A 22,065-nucleotide genomic window follows, 5' to 3' on the forward strand; every position below is an offset into this window, starting at 1 on the left:
ATACCAATTTATATTTATTAGCTTTGAAATTTCTTGGTTGATTTACAGAGTTAATTTTGTTAATACATTACAGCAAAGGTAGACATTTAGTATTCTTCATTTGAGATGCACAGTGAAGATGATTTCATTTATGTGTACTTTTCTGCTACATGGCTAACTGTTCACACAACCCATGTTTACAGTTGTGTACCATCTAGCCTTTTGCCACTGGGTGACAGCCAAAGCATGAAAACAAAAGCCCTATTCAGGAAAAGAATTCCCTGCACTGCTATATGAATATCAAGTGAATTATGCAAATCAGAACAGGAGGAGCTTACTAAAACTCTTTTTCTGATCTTCCATATGTATAAGGAAGGAAATATGCTGAGAATCTTGAGGTAAATATCCCTGTAAGGGAACAGGAAGAACAGTAAATGCCCACCTCAACTTTTAACTGGAACACTTAATCATAAAGCTCAAGGATCTTTGTAAGCTGTACAAATCTACATCACAAAACTGAAGAGAGCAGCAACTTTCTGAGTAAAAAGGCAGTCTTTCTCTTTGGTCTTGCAAAGGAGTAAGAGGAAAGAAAAGGATGCAAGAAAGTCTCAGTTCATAAAAGGAATTACAAAGAGGGACAGAACAGATAAAATACAAATAACACCCTATTTCAAAAATTTTGAAATTATTTTTCATGACAGTAAATGCACACATTTCTTTTGGAATTGCTTTCTCTAATTTAGGAAATTAGTTATGATTCAAGAACAGATGTAAAAGGAAAAGAGGCATAAGCAGGTACCTATCATACAGCACTTGTAAATAGGTGCTTTGTAACTTTGAAATTTAATTTTAATAAAAATAATTTCACTACAGTTCTATATGATTTACCCCCAAACATAAAAGCTTTATATTCTATACATTTTCTCAAGGAAAAAAATGTATTCCTATTTAGCACATTTACAGTAAGAAATAACTAATCCACACAGTAAAATTTCCTTTTAAGTCAGACTATAATTGACAAAACTAAAACCTTCTAAAGCGTTTAACCTGAAATTGAGTCTACTACTAATGCTGATGAACTGATAGAAGTATAGTAGGCAGTCCTCAACCCCGAGTTGAATTACCACAAACTGGAAATAGCTTTTCAAACATCCCTATTACATGAACCAACTATTCTGTGATCAAAATGGCATAAAATACAATTTGAACACAGGAAAAAAAACTATTTTACAGTGAGAAAGTTCAAATACTGGAACAGGTTGCCCGGAGAGGATGTTGAGTCTCCATCCATGGAGACATTCATAACCTGACTGGATGTGGTCCTGGGTGATTTGCTTTAGCTGACCCTGTCTGAGCAGGGGGGTTGGACTAGATGATCTAAATAGGTCCCTTCCAACCTCAATGGTTCTATGATTCCATGTTATCTGATTGTAGAGAGACATATTTTTAATATTTTGTAACAAATTTTAAATGTCATTGCATGTGAACCTTGAATATTCTCCCCAAAATATTAACAATATTTCTCTCAGAATTACTCAAAATATGTATTTTTTTGCAATATTCACAATGTCAATATGAATGGCTTACATCATATTTTCAGGTTCTGTTGCACACGCTCCCACTGCTTTTGTTACATTCACAAGCAGTGCCTGATTGGTTCCAGTGAGTAACTTCACTAGGGGTGGTATTCCGCCACATTTACGGATAATAGCTCGATGTCTTGGTTCTTGGCAACATTCTCCCAGTGCTCCAACGATATTTACAAGGACTTCTTCAGGTTGATCAGTGAGCAGTCCTACCAAAACTTCTACGACTTTATAATCATGAAATCTAAATGACAGCAATAAAAACAAAGTAGTTGTTATCAGTATGTTACTACTGTAAGGTAGTCCTTAATTTCTGTAATTAAATTATCTTGATGAAAAAAGCACAATATAGGTAAGCCATTCCAATTAGTTCTTGTAAGTGCGACATATAGCATCATTTCTTACTTTACCTTTTTAACTATATTTCTCTATTTTACTGTTCTAGAAATACAAAGAGTAGTTTGAGGAGTGTTGAAAATTTAACATGCGGATGAAACATCTTTAACTAGCTGTAAACATACTGGAAGACTAGCAAGTACAGTGGCATCCTAACTTCCATTTCTTTTTTCTGCCATGTTAACAGTAGGTAGAGCAGGAGTGTATCTGACCCTCTTCCACCTTTCTGGAGCCAAAGGATCACCCTGACGATTCAAACCCTTTGAGGTTTACCCTCATCAGTTCTATAGCTAGTTCAGGCCTAATATGTGCATTTTCTTACTGTAAGACTAGAACTATGTTAGATTTAATTCTGAAATTAATAAAATTAAGAAAATAGTTGACAGATATTTGAGTTGACTTTTACATTAGTACTTCCCTCATAGCACTTTTGGTACTGATGATCAAAAACACGTTTGTAAAAATCCTGGAGTTTTCTTGTGTGGGCTCCATCCTACAAACAGATGCATGCTAAACCTCAGAATTTAATCTTTTGGAACAGTCCTTTAGTTCTCAGCACTGGGGTCACCCCATTTCTAAGTTTGTTTTGTTCAGAACTTAGAGGATTCTTAATGCTCAACAAATATCCTATTTTCCTTTTGCACCTTTTCTATGATACACCTTGACAATTCCACTTAGTGTATCAAACTAGATCTAGCCTGTATATCACCTATTAGTTATGCTTTGATATATATTTTTGTGTAAATATACACGGTTCCTCTCCTAAAAAGATAAATTATCTGAGAGAACTGTTTTCACTTGTGCTCCCCTTATGTCCTCCAGCTTCTGCAAATGTCTACTTGAACTACAGCTACTCATTTTCCAGGAATCAGCTGTACACGACTTTTCTTTCGTAAAAAAAAAAAAACACAAAAAAAAACAAAAACAAACAAACAAACAAACAAACAGTATTTTTAATATTCTGATAGCAGATCTAGAACTCTGTTTCAATAAAAAAAAATTAATCTTTCCAAGTGGCTTATCAGTATAAAAATTAATGTTATACTGTGAAATTATAAACTTTATTTTTGTCTGATTTGCTTGGATCTGATAAACATTTGCTTAAAGAGAAAGTCTTTGTTCAATGTAATTTGGAAGTGTCCCTATATTTATATTTCTTTTTTTAAAGAGGAAACACCAACAACATGAAAACAGAGCAACAAAGCAAGTGAACAATTTCAAAAAGAAAAATACTGATTTTCACCGACTATTTTATCAGTGTTGCAGACGAACTGCTTCATGGATGGAATAATATCAGCTGGCTCTGTGATGGGCAGGCTACAGTCTGACAGAGTTGTTGGCTCAGGCCATCTTGTGTCCAGAAGCAGTATGGCTGCTTGCATACAAACAGGAATCTTAGTCAGGCGTAGGCACTTGTACCAGCTCACTGCTGAGTCAGCACAGCATCTCGGCAATATACTTCAGGTATAGGAAGTATTGCAGAGTAGTCTGAAGGTAATTAAGTTGCCCTGCAGGAACCAGCAGGGTTTGTTAGTTCTAGCCTCATGCCAGACTTAAAGTCATCCCCCCAGATCTACTTACGTGATTTCATATCATCCTTCCTCCCTGTTCTGTTTTGTTCTCCCATCCCTGACTTTTGATTGGGTTTATTGCCTCAGACTCAGCAGTGCATAATACATGAATTCAGCTCAAGTCTGGAGCTGTGCCTGGCTAGTAACCTTCATGGAGCTTCAAGCCCTTGCCAAAGATATGCGAGTAGCCCAGCAAAAATCTGTTTGCATTTGCACAGAATTATTGGCTACAACTACACTAATAAATAAAGCAGGCGATGGCTCATTCTGGAGCCCTGAGGACAAGAAGCACAACACAGCATCCATATGGCTAAAATCTCTTACCCTCACAATTCAGGGTGGCCTCACCCATTCTGCCTAATGGAAACAATCTGCTGCCTGTGCTGTTCCCAAGGGGTGTCTGGGCATTGTCTGGAAGAGCTCTTGCTGGCACAGGCCAAACTGTGTGAGAGATCGTGCTAGCAGTTAAACAGCATGGATAATCATAACATAGTGACTGAACCTGAGATTAGGTCCTATTTAGTTTACCAGTATAGACAGAACCACTCAGTTCATCTCGTCACTGATCTGGAACCAGGATGCCTCTGTGCAGACACCCAAAGCTCACAGAAAGGGAGGATATACCTTTCTGAAAAGCCAGGTAACTGTGAAATGAGGAATGCAATAAAAAGTAGAACAGAAGTACAGTATGTAAAGACCATGGCTCTGTATAAGAGCAGTTTGGGAACTCATTTAGGATAGTAAAAAGCTACACTGTAAACCCAGATTACTGGAATTCTTTCTGTTTTTTATCCAGTACTTATCTATTATATCTGTTTGTCCAGCAGAGTACACTAAAATTAGGGCTGCAGGAAGAGGTTACCTTTTATTGATTCTCCTCCCAGTCTGTGAATCTCATTCCTCTGTACAGAGCAGCATAACTTCAGCAGGAAGCTTAGCACATACTCCAGTAGAGCAGGCATTTTTTTGAGGTAAGGTGCATGAATCAGATGTATTAATTTAAGATGAGAAGGGCCAGGTATTCTGAGTCATTAAGCTATTCCATAAAAGATAGAGTGATAATTCCTGCTGTCAAATTCTTATATAACCACTCTGGACCATGATACTAAGAGGATGTAAGTACCTATGGTAGGACTCACTACAGTTAAATGCAGTCCTTTAGAAGTTGGGTGTCCAGACCAAGCTACTTTTCTGAGCGCCTTTTATAATCAAGAAAAGAGGCATTTAGGCTAATTATCCTAGCACCCAGTATATTTCTAAAGCAGGTGGACCTAATGGATATTAGATACTTACCTCAGAGTGAGATAATGTTCACTCTCTCTCTCAACCTAAAATGTTAAAGCTAATTGTGCTGACTACACTCTACCGTGCAGCCATGATTGCAGTTTGCAAGCGAGAGAAGAGTGGGTATATAAGATACACATACACGGAAAAATATTTTATGTGTGTTAGTACACCTCCTGGCTTAGTCTTCTGTATATTAACTATTGTTCAGAGGCACCAATTCTCCCCGTTAACTGTTAAGATTCCAGGAACTTAACGCTGTTTCCAATGCACCCTGATGAGGTCACCAACAGTTTTTGGTATAATAAAACCTAAGTTGAAAATCCAACTAATCATAAAACATGGTTTTGCAGAATAATGACATAATATTTTGAAAACAATAGAGGCCCACAGAATCAAAACATGATAATGTAATAAATATTTGTAAAACTAAATTGTTACTTTGACACATTCTCTCCACTGATTGCACATTTCCAGATTGCTCCTGTCACAGCTGCTAAAAGTTGTTTATTTTCGGAGTTACCAAGCAGAGTAGATAGTGGTAGTAGACCTCCATGCAGTCTAACCAGGTCACGTGTTTCTTTATCTTCTGCACACTATACAAAAAATTAAATACACATATTATGCAAAATGTGTAAAGCAATGTCTTCAAAAGTTATGTGCATTGTGTTTTAACTAGTCAAATCTAACACAAATGAAAATGCAAGTATTTTATTAAAGTGCCTGAATATGCTAACATTTCACTAAAGGAGTTTAGGCAGTAAACAGCTACTGTAGCAGTGTTTACACTGTCACATTGTCCACTTTGTGGGCAAATAAACAAAAAAATGCATCTTCTTGCACAATAAGCCCTGCCTCTCTCCACTGGTTAACTGGAATTTAGGGCTTGCACACAAGAGGAATAAGAAAATGACTGCAATATCAAAATGCAGCTAAAACATCCTCATAAAAATCAAGCCAAGGATCATCAATACTACTACAAAGTAGTATCTCACACAATAAAGAGTAAAATTGAGAAATACTATATGTAAACTACATAGAAACAAAGTGTTAACCCTGGCTTTTATCTAATAAGTTAATACAATTACCTTAAATATGGCACTAGCACAATGCATCTGAAGCTCCTCATGCTCAGTATTCAGATTTTTCACAAGGTGCTCAATCATTCCTTCTGTCCTTATTGCCAGTCTGTAACTTGGCTAAAAATACAAATTGCACATTTTAAACCCTGTATGTTTACAGTCAGCATCACCAGTCACAATTAAAACACAGCATTACAATTTAAGTCTTTGATATTTTGAAACCTTGTACTTTATTTTAAGACCAAGCCATGTGCATTGCCCTGGATTGATGTTCTCAAAGCTAAACAAATACATAAATTCTCTTCGGGGCTGTGGTCTTCAAATCTCCAGTAAAACCAGGAACTGCAATGCCTACTTTGTAGCCACCCGACTTACAAGGTGACCAGCATTCCTGCTCAGAGACAGAGGAGGAACAGATGCTTCAGAATGGGATCAACCAGTAATCAGTCTACTTCATCTACAGCTGGAAATCAAAACAACAAATCTATTCCTAGAATAAGGCTAGAAAAATATGTTCTTAGAATTAAAATTTTGCAGTTATGTTTTCTTCCTTTTTTTTTTTTTTTTTTTTTTTTTTTTTAACTACAGAAATTGGAGCAGGGGACCATTTTTTAAGAGAAAGGAAACATCTGCGTTAAAAAAAATGCATTTAGCGTTCCCCCCAAATTATGTCCAGGTTTGGCCTGGTAAGAAATCCTTGAAAATTACACCTGCTGAATACAGACTTACTGAAGACAAAATGCTGTCACATGGAGCAAGCATAAGTTTGTGTAGTTCAAGAAGCTATTTTTGCAAGGACGAACTCTTTCATAATGCAAAATCTTTCCAAAAAAAAATCATGTCTTGCATGTCTCAAATTCACAAAGCGAATTTATTTATATTTTTTTCCATAAGCACGATGCACTATAGTTTCAAATTTGATTCTACAAATGGGGAAATAACCACTCATCTCAGACAGCTATGGTGAAAATAACTGTATTGAAATTTTAAAACTTAATACACTCAAAGCTGTGAAACCTGCCAAGGAAATCTGTAGAGAAATCACATATATTCCTTTCTTCTCTTGACAACCGATCAGACACATTGTCCTTGTGAATTATGTAAAACATTAAAACACACTGTTCTGTACTGCACTGGATCTTCTTGGCGACATCTGCAGGTTAGCTTTGTAGAATTTAAATGTACTGATTAACCAGAATATAACATCTTTATTTCGCAAATTTCATTTCTTAAGTATGATTTTTAAAAAAATGAAACTCATTAAGTATTTCATTTCTATATACTTTCTTTCGTGAACTACTCTTAGCCTTTAAAATAAAATAAAAAAAATATATGTGATCTTTATTACAAGCTCTAACCTTCTCAAAAAACTTTGCACAGAGTATCTACATCCAGAGTGGAAACTTCCTGGTGGGATAACTGTGCCAGTAACTGTCCTGGAGAAGCTTCATTTTTAAATGATAGTCAAAATGTAATGCTTCTTTTTAGTAGTCAATTATTTTAATGACTGGAAATACCTTAGCTGTATGTGTTTACCTACCTCTGAAGCACATTCTTGTAGTGTCCCCGCAACTGGGGTTAGGATGCTTTTATGTGAACTTTTGAGCCATTCAGCTAATAATGGAATGCCTCCAGCTTTACGGATTGCTTCTTTGTTTTTGGTACTTTTGCTGCAGCTCCAGAGTGCTAAAGCCCCACAGCGTGCTATTTCAGTATCTTTTGCCTGAGATGGTGTTAGACCAGTTGATCTTACTGAAGTACATGCCAACAATCCAACCTAAAAAAAAAAAAAAAAAAAAAAAAACAAAACAAAACAAAACTTTTTTTATTTGTCTACAAATATGTGTCATAGCAAGCTCATTAAGCTGCTTTTTAATGATGGCACATACTATCTGAAGACTCATGTATGCAAAAAATGACACTTTGGGAAAAAATATACTTACCAATCTCTTGATTCCTCCATGAAGCCTTACTGTCCTTCGTGCTCGTTTAAATCTAGCAACATTAGCAATTGTTTCAGCTGCCAAACATTTTAGTTCTTTATCCGGCGAGTCCAATATTTTCACCATGATCTCTAAGCCCCCAAGATCTGCAATTGCATGTCTGATCAATGTATTTTGACTAATTTCCTTCAGGATTTTTAATGAACCAATCTAAATAATGGAAGATAACAGACATTAAACATTATTTAAGAGTACATAAGCAGAAAAATCTATAAAATGAAGGGTTACACAGAACATTTTAACTTTTAAATCAAATCAGAAGAAAGCAATTGAAAATCATTGAAACTGATTTTCATCTAATAAGTCCTTGCAATTGAGAAAATACAGAAAAAAAAAAAGAAAAAAAAAACAGTTTTCTTCATCCTATATAACCATTAAAATTGAAAACATATGCTAATAGAAAAGGTATATTCACAGCTCTTTTCAACAAAGCTTCTTACCTGGCATTTAATTTCTTCTGTATCAAGTAAATTAATTAACACTTCAAGACACCCAATGTCTCTGATGGCCAGCTGGCATGTTTCTTGAGCCAGATTGAAATCTCTCATTGAACACAATGCAATTACTGTAGCTGTTGGATTACCTCCCTAAAAAAAAGCAAATATTTAACATATATAAAGTGCATTTAATATAAAACCTAATCTTTTCTACTACTAGTAGTAAAACTTATACTAAAGGAGAAACTTGTTAGATTATTTTTTATTCTATATTGTCAAATGACATAGACATAATAAGAAATGGAATTATTAATAAAGTCTGCAAATGACATATAGATCAAGGTGAGAATGAATAGCACAGATGATTTATGACTAATACTGCCTGCTGTGAATGGACAAGTAAATTAGATAGTCACGTATTAGAAGTTTTGGTATGAGCACATATCAAAAGAACACACGGTGAAGATACAGACATTTCAGAGAAGCTATCTGCATTCTTTGCATTGGTGTTTACTATAGAAGAAATCAAAGAGACTCCAAACTGGAATCATTCCTCGTGGAGGACATTTCAGAAGATTTGCCTGAAACTGAAGTTACTGTTGAAAAAGTTATTAAAGAAATCCTGACATAGTAAACAATAAAAAAAAATGCCACTACTAGAGAGCATTCAATTGAGTTATAAAGAAAACTGAGGGTAAAATAGTTGATCGAGTACAAATGGTACATATCCGGTCACTTGAAACTACCTGATCACCGAAGTACCAGGAAACAACAAATGTTTTTTAAAAGAGTTCAGTAGTTATCCAAGGACTGTTAGCCAAATATCTGTACTGGAAAAAAGAGTAGACTGTAATAATGAACAGAATTAAAAGACATCTGCCTAAATATGACATTCTTGGTACAGTATGATATATTTAAGAGTCAGCATAGATCTGTTAAAAGAAGTCCTGCCTTACAAAACTTGCAAAGTTTGTGGCAATGCCAGTCTAGCTGATAAGTTTAACTAGTTGATATGTCTACATAAATCTTTAGACAAACCCCTGATAGCTTTCATAGAAACTAGGCCACTATATTATACGACTGAAGGTCATTGCATAGATTAAAAAGAATGACTAAAGGATAGGAAACTGGGAATAAGAGTAAATGGTCAGTTCAATGAAGAGGACTGATTTAGTGGAGTTCCATGGATATGTGTTGAAGTTGTGAAATTTGACATACTCATAAACACTCTGGAAAACAAAAGGACTAGTTACACAACAAAGTTTGCTGATGATACTATGCTACTACTTAAACCAAGCCATTTAGGTCCAGTTGTGACAAACTGCTAAAGAATCTACTAAGGCTAAGATGGCAATAAAATAGCAAATGAGAAAATGAGAACTGATGCACATCAGAAAAACAAAACAAAACAACAAAAAACAATCCTAAATCAACAGATGAAATGATGAGTTTTCAAACAACCATTCAAAATTAGATGTTATATCTTGTGATTATGTGAGATGACAATCAAAAACCAAACAGAATATTAGGACTTGGGAAAAAAAAAATGTGAACAGAGAATGTCACTATAACACTGTTTAAACCCATGCTACACATGCACCTTAAAAACTTTTTTTCATTTCTGCAGCCTCAATTTCAAGATTACTGTAGCATCGGAAATATTTCAGAGAAAACAGCAAAGATAATGCAAGGTTTTTTCAGTCTAGAAGGATAAGCGAAGGGATATGATAAGAGGCCTGCAATGTTAGGAATGGCATTGAGCAGGATAAATAGGAACTAAATGTTAAATGTCTCTTTAAATACAGATATAAACTCTTTTAATAATGGGAAGTTAAAAAAAAAAAAAAGGTGTAGGTTCATGAAAAAAAAAGTAATAAAATAAAATGGTTCCAAGTGGAACTAGCTGTGAAAGGATTCTATGAAAGCTGAAAGTTTTTATGAGTTTAAGAAGAGACTCAATGAGTTCATGAAAAGTAATCCACTGAAGGTCAGTAAAACCATAAATATCTCACTCAGTTTCCAATTCCCTGAGCTAAAAATGGGTAGGGGTTGGAGGAGTGTTATACTCATGTTTGCCCTGTTCCTACTCTACCCTGTGCATTCATTTATTGGTCTGGGTTTCTTCTTCCTTGGTAGAATACAAGCAGAGCTTCACACTACTACACGTTATGCAGTGAAGTTTCCCACATTTATGGAAATCAGAGGTTAGGCTATCTAGAGTGCATGAGAAGAGCTTTAACCACAGAAAACTTCCATTGTGATTATCCTGTCTCCCTTCCTGTTGCAGTCAGGATATTGGGCCACTCTGACTTACCATCTGCCCCAAACCAGTCTCTTTCACGTCCAAATTCAAGGTCATACTCTTACAAATAATGAAAACAGGATATACCCCAGTGTAGGAGTTCTATACAGGAAACCAGGGCATGTAAAAAGACTTGTGATGTTGAATAAGAATTTGAGATTACAGTGTATCATTTGATTGAAGTGATATTTTATGATATTTTGGGTAGATAAGTGAATATACTGAATAGGAATATAGGCATTACCTCCTTTTAGGCACTTGTGCTACTACCAGTATTGTGTGTCCAATTTTCTTTTTTACAGTTCTAGAAGGAAAGTGAAAAAATGGAGATGATTCAAAGAAGAGAAAGAAAAGTTACTGTAAGCCTGGAAAACTGCTGCATGAAGTCAGACATGAGAAACACTATTTAGTTTATTAACAAGTAAGGTAAGGTATGATTTATTCATAGTGAAAGAATACATCTGTGAGGAAAAGGAATGTGATCACAGTGCGCTCTGCAGCCTATCCTGATGTTTGATGATTTGAGGTAAAAGGTACTTGAATTTACATGACAAGTAAAGTGCAAGTTTTCCACAGTGTGGTTAGTTATCCTTTGGAAGAAGTTTTTAGGGTGACGATAAGTTTTCCTGCAGTGGAAATTTTTCAGTCAAGATTGGATGTTTTTCTAAACGATAAGCTCTATTTCAGCCACAGCAACTAGACTAAGACCAAGAAAAAGATCAAAGAATACACCCTGTTGTAGGCAGAAAGTTAAACCATATGATAACAATAGATTCTTTTGAACCCCTAACACAGATTTACTATTAATCAAATCAGAAACGAATCCAGCTACACAAAAATTGGGAGGGTTGAGCTACCATGAAGCTGCAAAAGAAGCTGGAGTGCATGAACAATGGCAAGTGCTGCTCAGGAGGAAGTTACAATTTAGTGCACATAGTAAATCAAACTACTGTCTCCACCTCCCAAACGCCTTTGAATTCCAAGGAAGCTCTGGCTCACACCCAGATTTGAACTGTGCTGCCCAAGCCCATCTATTTTAAATGACACCTTTGAAACTGTCAAAGACTTTGAGCCAACATTTTCCAGAGGAAAATAATTTGCTAATCTGTGTACATCAGACCAAAATATAAAATACTAAAAAACTGAGTAATGTTTGCTAATGTGAAACAAGTAGATCTAACCAAAACACTGACATTTTGCAGCATATTTCTTAAACGTAAACCATAGCAGTAAAACAGATACACTGTAAAAAAAGTATTTAAAAGTATTTAAATTTAACACGCTCTTCTTCAGCAGATACCATAAAAGGTAGCTGTTATGCCCAAAATGAATGTGAGAAAAACACTTGGTAAAATTTCAGATCAGTAGCTTATATCAGACTAAACTTTTCTGTTAATCAATGAAGTATATGTGGATGGCACCTCATAGCTAATTTTTACTCAAATTTCTTGTAACTATAGATACCCACAGAACTTCCCCAGCAAATTGCTTAAAAGTGGTGTGGTTTTTTGTTTGTTTGTTTGTTTTTAACATCTGTAACATATCTTGTCCTAAAGGAAGATTTCTACAAATTAGTCATGTTATCTTTTTATCTGTCATTTTAGCCTTGACTTCAGAAGAAAATGCCACTTGTGCCTAGCTTTAAGAACATATTTTGATCTATTTTGTACAGTATCTCCTATAGAATAAAGTATTGTAGCAATTTCTCAAATATTTTCCTAGAAATCAGTTTATCCACATCTCAAAGTTTAAACGTTTTTTTTTTTAAATCTATAAAATATTGAAAAACTACACAGAATATTCGATAGCTCAAAAGAACTAACGGTTGTCCTTTTGTGAAGTTTATGGTCTTTTCATATAGCTTAATAGTTTGAGGTTTATTTTGCTTTGAATTATAAAATAATAATAAAAAAATTGCAACAGGTGTTTAAAGAGAAATTTTCTCTTTTTATTACTTTATATAACTGTAAGAAAGGTATTATTGACCTGACAAATGACATCTCTTCTTTTGAGAAGTGCTTCTCCTGTAGTGAAACTACATTTATATATAATGTAGTAATTCATATTTCACTTATATGCATAATGCCTGGCATGAGACATTTAATACAGACAAAGTTTAAAAAAAATAAACAACTTTTAATTCTCTTATATTAAATCAAAAATAGAACAGTATATGAAAAAATATATATGCATTCAATTTTTTTCAGCTTCAAAACTGAAAGCTGAAAATGCATAACTCATGTTTTCAAAGTAAAACCACAAAAAAATATTTTTCATATGTTCTGAAGCATCAGTTCTACAAAATAAGAAATTATACCAATGGTTTCAACGATTATTTTTTTCTTTCCTGAAGTTATCATTACAGCAAGTCTTCCAGTACTTACAACACAGATTTAACATGCATGGAAATACTTACCTCTCCATTAAGTTGACATAAAATCTGCATCATGTTGTTATAACATTTGAAATCTGATATGTTGGATACAAAATAAACTCTACTGGCAGATTAACAATCATTTTTAAGGTTTCAAATTAAACACAGATTTAGTTTAAAATCTGTCTCTCTTCCTATATGGTGGTATAACATATACGTCCACAAATTAAATGAAAATTTTAAGAGCATCAGTGTTATACTATCAGTAAAACATCTTCTGTGAAATGTATGTAATGTCACTTTTCTGATACTCAGAGCTCATGGATGAGAATTACAGAACTATAAAGATATAAAAATATATGTATACAATGCCAGCTTTATTAGACAATGATTAGATTTTATACACATTTGGTATCTATGAGTTTGATCTCACTTTCTGTGCTGGGTGGGTGAAAGATTAGGAAAAGACCAGTATGAGAACTTCCCCATGAAACTTCGCCATTACGGTAGGACAGGGTGTGGAGCCCACCTTTATATTCTTTCCCCTTTAAATGCTTTAAAGGGCATTTCAGGAATGATGAAAGCTACAGAGGTGTCATGCAGAAGTTGCTAAATAATCTGTTCATTAATAAAAAGGTAAATCAAGATTTAATGTCAAAAGGTATATTAGCCCAACTAGTTTGACTGCCTGTTAAAAATAGGTCATTAAGTTTTATCTGTTTATTTTAGTGTAATGCAAAATAACCAACATTTGCATAATACATACTTTCCATCTGCCTAGGGCATGCTTTTGGTCTTGGTTTAAGATATCAAGAAACAGGAAATCTAAAGGCTAATTACCTTTAGTGTTAAAATAATGAGCTTGTCTGACTTCATAACTTTTTTTTCAATGTTTTGAAAATGTGGGTACCAGAACAAGATTTGCTGGTTCAAAATCAGTCTTACCAACAGTGTACAACAAGGTAACCTTTCTTCCCTAAGCCTACTCACTGATCCCATTTATGAAACAGGGCACTCGCTGTCTTTGCCCTAGAAGTACTGAGCAACTCTTAGTTGCTTTCATGTTAACTTTTGAGAAATTTCTAGAGTAAATGTTTCCTGAAGACAGCCTCTGACCGTACAGGCATGTTCTGAATTCAGTGCGACCACCAACTTAACTTCACACTGGGGCATCATGAAACACATGGAATGTGAATGGAGACAACCTGCCAAGCAATTCAGATCTGTCTTTGAGAGCCTGGCCTGTTATTCCACGTTCTTTGCCATTTTTGATTTTCAGGAGTGACTTCATATTCATTTCCATAACTCTTAAAAAAAAAAAAGTTAACCAATGTTTGGTTTAGTCAGTTCTATAAAAGAAATAATATTGTTGATGTTTCCCCAGACATGACCATGCATCAGTTATTCCATGCTGAGTGCACAAGATGCAAGCTTATGCAAGATGCATAAACTTTTGTTTGCATCCAGGTCCCCTTTTCACTAGCTCATTTAGCATCCTATCTTTCTCCATTTCAAAACCTTCATGCCTTTGGAATGTGTTCCTTAGGATCCCAGAGAATATTGGGCACTGCTTTTGAAGTATCCAGTTACCTCCTGACACCTTCTGGTGGGAGCACATTCAAATACAGCTTGTCTACAGAACACCGCTCAAAGATCTCAAGTTCTGGTGGCTCCTCAACAACAGCAGTGGCAGAAAGACACACAGAGAACAGCTACAAATACAATCATCTGTTCTTCAAGTCCATTGTGGATAAGACAAGAGGCAGGGGGGTTAAATGGTATCAGGCCCAATTTATGCTAGGAACTAAAAAAATCTTTTAAATTGTAAGAAGATCTGAATTTTGGAATATATTGCTTCCAAAAGTTATGAAATCTCCATTGCATGAAAGAATAGTTACAGAAATACTTGTCAAAAAGACACGTAAAAATTGACAAACAAGGAATTAATCTTGTTTTGTGAGTAAGCAAAATGAGTTAGTATCTTCCTAGGCCTGTTTTCTATTATTTATTTTTTAATGAATATTTATTAACATGAAATTTTGTAAATATAAAATGTCTGATTTCCTTCTCTTTTTTTTTCTTAAAAAATATCCATAATAATGAGATAATAGATACAGATAACAGATAACAAACTATGCAGGCTTAAGATTTAAATATCACATATCCCATCCTAAGTAAAACCTTTCTCAGTCAATATAAAACTTAAAATTTTGAAACCATGATCTCATTTCAGTAAGGCTAAAGAAGAAAGATATAAAATTTCCTCTGGAGTCATCTCTGGAAAGGCTAAATATCATTAAAGTTTTTGCAGATGTTCTGCCAGCAGGCGGAAACATTAGCTTTTCAGACAGCTGAGACAGTAGAGGAGCTGTACAGGAGACCTATGGAACATCAAACCCAATTATTGTCATCTGCTTCAGTCCACATTATGGCACGCATTGTCCTCTTCCTTTTGTTTGAACCTTCCAACATCATCTGTGGCATAACTGTGCCACTTTGACAGATATGATAGCATTTTATATACATCTCCCTACAGTAAGGACCTGTATCAGAATTTAGAATTGTCACAGCTGAGACTAAGGAAAAGCTGGTTTTATGAGAAAGGCACTGCACCATGCCTAGATTCAGGATGCCAGTGAGCTTTCTGAGTCCTTTGACAGAATTCCTGTCTGCTGCTGGCCAGGTTCCTTCTCCCTGCATCTCTGTTCCCTGCTTTCAACTGAAATCAAAAGGCATTATTGGAGTACAAGTAATAAAAGTACTAACAAGACTATAAAGAAACTGATTCCAACTGCATTGTCCAATTCATAGGAAAATGTATGTACACGCATGGAAAAATAAAAATATTACAATGAAGTTGCAGTGCATTTCAGTTTCCTCAAAGAAAGCAAGATTAAATAAAATGAAAATTACACAACTTTTGGCTCACAAACATCTCTATAAATATGGTACCTATTTGGAGGTGGGTTTTTAATTAATCTATTCATTTAGTATGTGGATTAATAGTGAATATGACTGAATATAACATAATATGTAATAACATAACATATAACCTAATATATTTCTTTTTTCCAGAAAAGGAAATACTGTTTTAAACTGCAAGGGCAATGCCAGGGGTCTTTTTGTTCTCTTTAGACCTATGGCTGAAATTTAGTTTGCCACAGTAAAAGTTCACTGTAAAATAAAAAAGTTTACTGTATCAGGAAAGTACTGGATGGATACCTTAATGTGCATGCCTGTGATAATATGCCTATGACTGAAAAACAGGAATGAAAATTGCCGTTGGTGGGTGGTTTTGTCATTCCTATGTAAAACAATACTCTCGTTTTGATTTTAAGTATATATAATCTAAATGCTTACTACAATATACTTGAAAAAAATAAAACTGAACGTAGTAAGTCAATATAGTTTTAGAAAATACCAAACAACCAATAATTTTATGTTATCCGAAAGAAAGTAGAACAAATTATTGGGACTGTTATTGTGATATCAGAAATCACTTAATTAAAATCCATTAATGGGATGAAAATAATCATAGAACAAGAACATTGTTGAAGTGGAATCCTAGCCCAAACTGCCACTTTCATAAAACAATAAAGTCAAAATTTAAGTGGTAAACTATAAAACAGAATTCTTCATTTACACCTTTAAGACAGTGATTTTGTATTGAATTGGACTCTCAAATCTCAGATCATTCTATAATTTACAGCTCAAAAACTTATATACATTTCGATAATGCTTAATGGAAGACTGAGTATTGCAGTGTGATATGCTCAGTACGCTTCAGCAAGGCAATTTTTCTCTGTTAGTGAACCTCTAAACACTCTGAGTATTGTTTTGGTTTAAATACTAGTTCCAATTTTTCATTTTAGTTTATAAAACATACAAGCTGCAACTTGTTAGAGATGAGTTATGAACAAGTATAACTGAGTTATGGAATAATTCCCTGCCCCATTTCCTGAATCTTCTGGAGTTCTTGGGCTACAGCCTGGCAGCGTGTAAACCATACAGATTAGTATAACTAAAGCCAGTGGAAAATCACAGGCAGCACAAAATCACAAAATCCAAAACGTTTATATTGGACTACAAGTTTTAGTGCACAGAAGTCGCATGGTTTTAGTTGCAGATTAATTCCTTTACCCTGCTTTTATGTCACAGTGGCAGAAGTGACATATATGTTAGGACCCAGACTCTGAGTTAAACTTGCCACGATATTTTATGACAGTGAAAAGAAATGACTTCTCAAACAAAAGGAAAAGTTTATTATTATTATTATTTTGACTGAACCAGAACTTGATTCCCTCTTGAAAACTCTCTCTAGACATGTATCCATTCTGTTAGCTTTCCTTTTCTGATGCATAGCAATTGGATTCAATTATAGAGTAGATTAAGAGTCAATGCAGTTCACATGCAAACATATGAACTTTTACTTCATTGGACTAGGAACAGTAGAATGCTTTTCCCAGTAACTTCTCAATCCTAACAGTTGGAGAGAAGTGAAATGCTGACCCAAAAGCTCAGGAAACCTGGCCAAGGTAATATATAATAACTTAACAATGCAAGGTTATCTTCTTCTCATTTCTGAAGTTTTCATTTTAGCAGTGTATTTGTTCCCCAGTTGCATCTGGATAATCTTGTGGAGACAATGGACCAGTCTTTTCAAACCTAGATAAATTTGGAGGGGAAAAAAATAACGTGGGCAATAAACCCACAATCCCACTGTGATTTCTAGATCAGATTACTGCAACAGATGTTAATTTGAGATTTAATCTAAACTACTGCTACTGCAAAATGTAACTATTCAAGAGAACGTGTAAGCACTAAGTCATGTTGAGTTTTAGCTCTGGCTTACGTTTTAGTTACCACAGGCTGCCTGTAGTACCTTTGGTACCCATACCAGAGTTCAGACTTCATTTTATCTGGCAAAGCAGCTTGAGGTAACTGTATCTGTGGAGTAAATCTTAGAACATCTCCAACTCAAACCATAAGCTCCCAATGACACACCAACATGAAAGACCTCAGCCTCAACAACCATTGAAGACTTCCTCTCGGTAGGTCCTTCCAGCATATGCACATTGCTTGACTTCATGCACAAACCATGACCTTCCTCAGTTCTCTGTAAGAGAAGTCACCTTCCTTGGTCTTGGTACCATCTCATCCCTTCAGCAGTGCACTGCCTTCAGCTGTCACTGTCACCAACATGGATGCAGTCCCTGAACAAGGGATTTACCTCAGAATTCTCAATGAAAGGCTCTTGGTTTTGGGAAGTTACAGGCACCACCTACATGCAATGTCATCAAACACATACTTGACCTGCCTGATGAGCATCAGAAACATGAATAATACCATTCACAACTTGACAAAACATCTTCAATTGTGAAATTAAAGAATATATTCATATTCCATCTTCCTGCCTACTCTAAAGGGGGGGTAACTATGTATACAAAAAGACTGCTCTCTTTGTAATCAAACTTGGAGAACCATTTGGGACATCAATATTGGATACAATGAGTGTGCACCACACAGAAGTCTGCAGCATTTGTGTTCTCTTTAGACCTAGAGGATATCAGTGCTGGTAGGATATCTGCATTGCTGGTAAGCCTCAATACCCTATACTGACATAAGTCAATAGTGCCTACACAGGCTGACGACACAGTTGCATTCAGACACTTCATCATGAGTTGTTTAAATGTAAACTAGTATCTGGGTACTCTTCTGGGTACTCTATATTCTGAACAAGGCTTCCTGCAGGCTTGACAACTACAAGGCCAGCAAGGAGTCCTTTTACCAAGTTTAAGGGAGTAAGGTCATAGCATTAAGGAATAACTTTATCCAACCTAAAACTGCTACAGTACTATACTGTCCTCTTCCAAGCAGGCAATTCCCTTAAATTTACATATTTGAGCACAGTTACATGCAAACATTTATTTATTTATTTATTTGTACGGGCTTCCCCTGTCATTGGTCTTTACCCACCTTCTTTCCTCCCTTTCTACCTTCAGTCTCTGGCTGGAGCCATAAGCAATGCTCGTGATTCCCAAGCTCTTGATATAAACTTACCCAGGCGTAATGCTTCAATGGCCTTCGCAGCATCTCTTTGACATGAACAGCGAACACTTTGGTCTGCTATCCTTAGCTGTGCTTCTTTCCCATCTTGTAAGAACACCCTTTATGCTTTCTACACAATGTCCCTCTTGCAGACCTTGTTTGCATGTATCTGTGCTGCTTTGGAGTGAAGAGAAATGGAAAGAAGACTCGGAAACACTGAAAAGAAGCTGATAAACAGAGGAAAGAACAGTGCTAAGGGTACCAAATAGGCTGAGTAAGCCAAAAGATACTAATTGAATAAAAGATTTCAGGAAAAAAAATGATTTCAGAACTGCTAAATATGGCTAGGTTTGGCTTGCAAGAAAAACAAACAGGCTCTCAGAGGTATTATGTGCCAGCATGGCTAAGTGAGAACAGCCAGTTGGGCTAATATAGACTAAGGTAAATCAGAATGCCAAGACATAAACTTAAAAGTGATTCTTGGGTAAAAGGATTAAATGTGCTTTCTCTCATAGAACAGTATGCCAATAACTTAAATTCATAAAATTCCTCAAAGAAAAGACATATTTTAGTGATCAGAAGGCAGAATGCATCTGAGTAGAAATTATGGGATTTTTTTACTTTCCTATTGCTCACTCAACATCAGTCTCAGGAAGGTGTCATAAAATCACCACATTGCTTTATTTGGACAGCTAATTCTTGCAAATTCATTCCAGATGTTTATTTACTCTTGCTTTTCTCCAGAATCCTGATAGTTTCTCCCTCTGCTCACCAACACTCTATCAAAAGAACCATCCTGAAAATGACAGGATACTTTGCATTCCACTCCTGGAAGAACTCCAAAGACAGTGCAGCATTTGCTGATGAGAAAGTAAAAAGCTGTGCAAAGCCATTAGGTCTGATCTACTCAAACTCTTCGGAAGAACCAGTAGCAAGACAAATCTGTAAGATGCTGATCACATACATACTGTCCGTGTAAACAAAGCTCAAGCACAGTCACCAAACTGGTGAGGCCAAAGCTATGGCCATGGCTATCTAGCAGGTGCTTGTCAGTTGATTTTCCCTATTTAAGAACTGCCAATTTGTTTCTTTTAACAAAAAAGCTGAGCTTTGGAAAAGTACTCTGAAGCAAAAAGGCCAAAAAACATACAACCCCAAATTGCCAAATACCTAAAGAATTTGTAATACGAGTAAACATTCAAAAGACTATTTCCTATTACACTTATTGAAGACTTCAAATGCACGAAAGAGTGTTGGGATGGAAGTCATCTGACTAAGCTCACTAATCTACAAACATCCCACATTCCTGACAATTAACATCGAGTCATCTATAGCCATCCTACATTCCTGTTAACTCACATCAGGTCAACAGTGAAGCTGAAAACATGATCCATCTCACTCTGAATTAGATATTTCAAATATCAGATGAATCACATCCTTAAAATGCCTAATTTTTTCCATGGATCATAAAGGTAGTGTTGAATGACCAGCTCAGCTACAAATGCCTACTCTGTTTATATTTAGAGATAGATGAGATTAATCTAATCTATGTATTGACTTCTATGTCTTGATACTAGAACAAAGACATAGACCTCTCCCTACTTTTGGTCACTTATATTTTTTTAAAAGAACATATACAAATTAGCAGGGTTGAACTGGAAAGACAAAAAGGTCTGGTATTAAATTAAAAGAAGCAGCAGCCTACACAAACAACAGTCTTGTTTTTTAATTTAACACTGATAGTTGTAAATCCTGATTGCATACTTGGAGACATGACCTATGCTGCACCTAATACACATACACTAGTCTAGGTTGTGTGTGATAGTGTCAGACCGTGTGAGCAATTCTGAGGTTGCATAGCACTTGGCTAACAGAGAATAAAAGCCTTAACGTTATTACAGTGAACCCTTGAAGAAAATTTAATGAGGTTGAATTAAGAAAGACCTGTGCCTTTATAGACAACTGAGAGCTAGCAAAGCTGTTTAAGTTTCATAAGCATTGAGCAAACAGAAAAGACAGTATGATTCAAAACCAGTTAAAAAAAGAAGAAGAAAATGATAGCAATAGTCTGTGAAAATTAAAAAAAAAAAGTTCTTTGGAGAAGTAATTTTTTTTAAAATATATTAAAAACTGAAGTCAGTAAGAGCATAGAAAAAATATATATAGATGAGGACATGGCAGAAGCACAGGCATGCTTCTGTAATAACTGTATATAGAAAACTGTGATTAAATTGAGCTGAGATCCAATGTGGAACATTTAAGACCAATGTGGAATGTTGTTCTTAAAACACTTGGTAGCTTTCAGACACAATCATGTTCTTTAGATAAGACAACAATTTGATTATCTATTTCATGATTATAAAATCTTAAGTCAGACCGAGACAGATGTGGTGATTTACAATTATGTTACAGGTATAGTAGTTATGGTGTTAAAGCAGTAGCACATTAATTTATATAACATACCTGCTTTTACAATAGAATACAATTCCACAGAAAGGGAAGAATCATACTTCAGTTATTTTACATTCTTTACCTTTGCCCTGAATTTTTGATGGATCATCTCTCCTTTCTTGTTTTCGGTTGAAATCTTTTTTTTTTTTTCCTCCTGCTTATTTTCGTTATGTCTATCTTGCCTTTCATCTCATCAGCTACAAAACACTTAGGAATGGGTGATCCTTAGAACATTAATTAACCTCCACTACACAGAAATTCCTCAGAATCGGTGTTTACAGTTAAAAATCAACTGGCAGTTATGTATTTTATATGTCTCATAATGAAGAATGATTGTTTGTACAGTATTTTGAGGAGAGAGCTATGCAAGTTCTTCAGAGTTGCCAATTATAATAATAATTTGAGAGTTCTCCATTTGCCAATATTTCCTACCCAGTAAATTTATCATAAAAAAAGATTTCTTTTTCAAGATCAGCACTGGCTAGAGTGTTAAAAAATACGTATCTTAACTATAAAATGCAATTTTTCCATGTTTTTATCCCATTCTTTTTT

General features: G+C 35.2%; 1 protein-coding gene across 4 annotated transcripts in view; it reads right to left on the minus strand.

Moving 5' to 3' along the window:
* ODAD2 (outer dynein arm docking complex subunit 2) overlaps window positions 1-22,065 on the minus strand; it is an 89,760-nt gene that overhangs the window by 47,224 nt on the left and 20,471 nt on the right. For all 4 annotated transcript variants that reach the window (XM_072033726.1, XM_072033725.1, XM_072033724.1 and 1 more), the window contains exons 11-16: window positions 8,342-8,488; window positions 7,842-8,051; window positions 7,439-7,675; window positions 5,905-6,015; window positions 5,258-5,412; window positions 1,567-1,809 (exon numbers count right to left, since the gene is read on the minus strand). In XM_072033726.1, the coding sequence (XP_071889827.1) occupies window positions 1,567-1,809; window positions 5,258-5,412; window positions 5,905-6,015; window positions 7,439-7,675; window positions 7,842-8,051; window positions 8,342-8,488 (1,103 nt within the window). The remainder of the gene's footprint in view (window positions 1-1,566; window positions 1,810-5,257; window positions 5,413-5,904; window positions 6,016-7,438; window positions 7,676-7,841; window positions 8,052-8,341; window positions 8,489-22,065) is intronic.

Source organism: Anas platyrhynchos, chromosome 2 (assembly GCF_047663525.1).
Source record: "Anas platyrhynchos isolate ZD024472 breed Pekin duck chromosome 2, IASCAAS_PekinDuck_T2T, whole genome shotgun sequence".
NCBI classification, from domain to species: domain Eukaryota; kingdom Metazoa; phylum Chordata; class Aves; order Anseriformes; family Anatidae; genus Anas; species Anas platyrhynchos.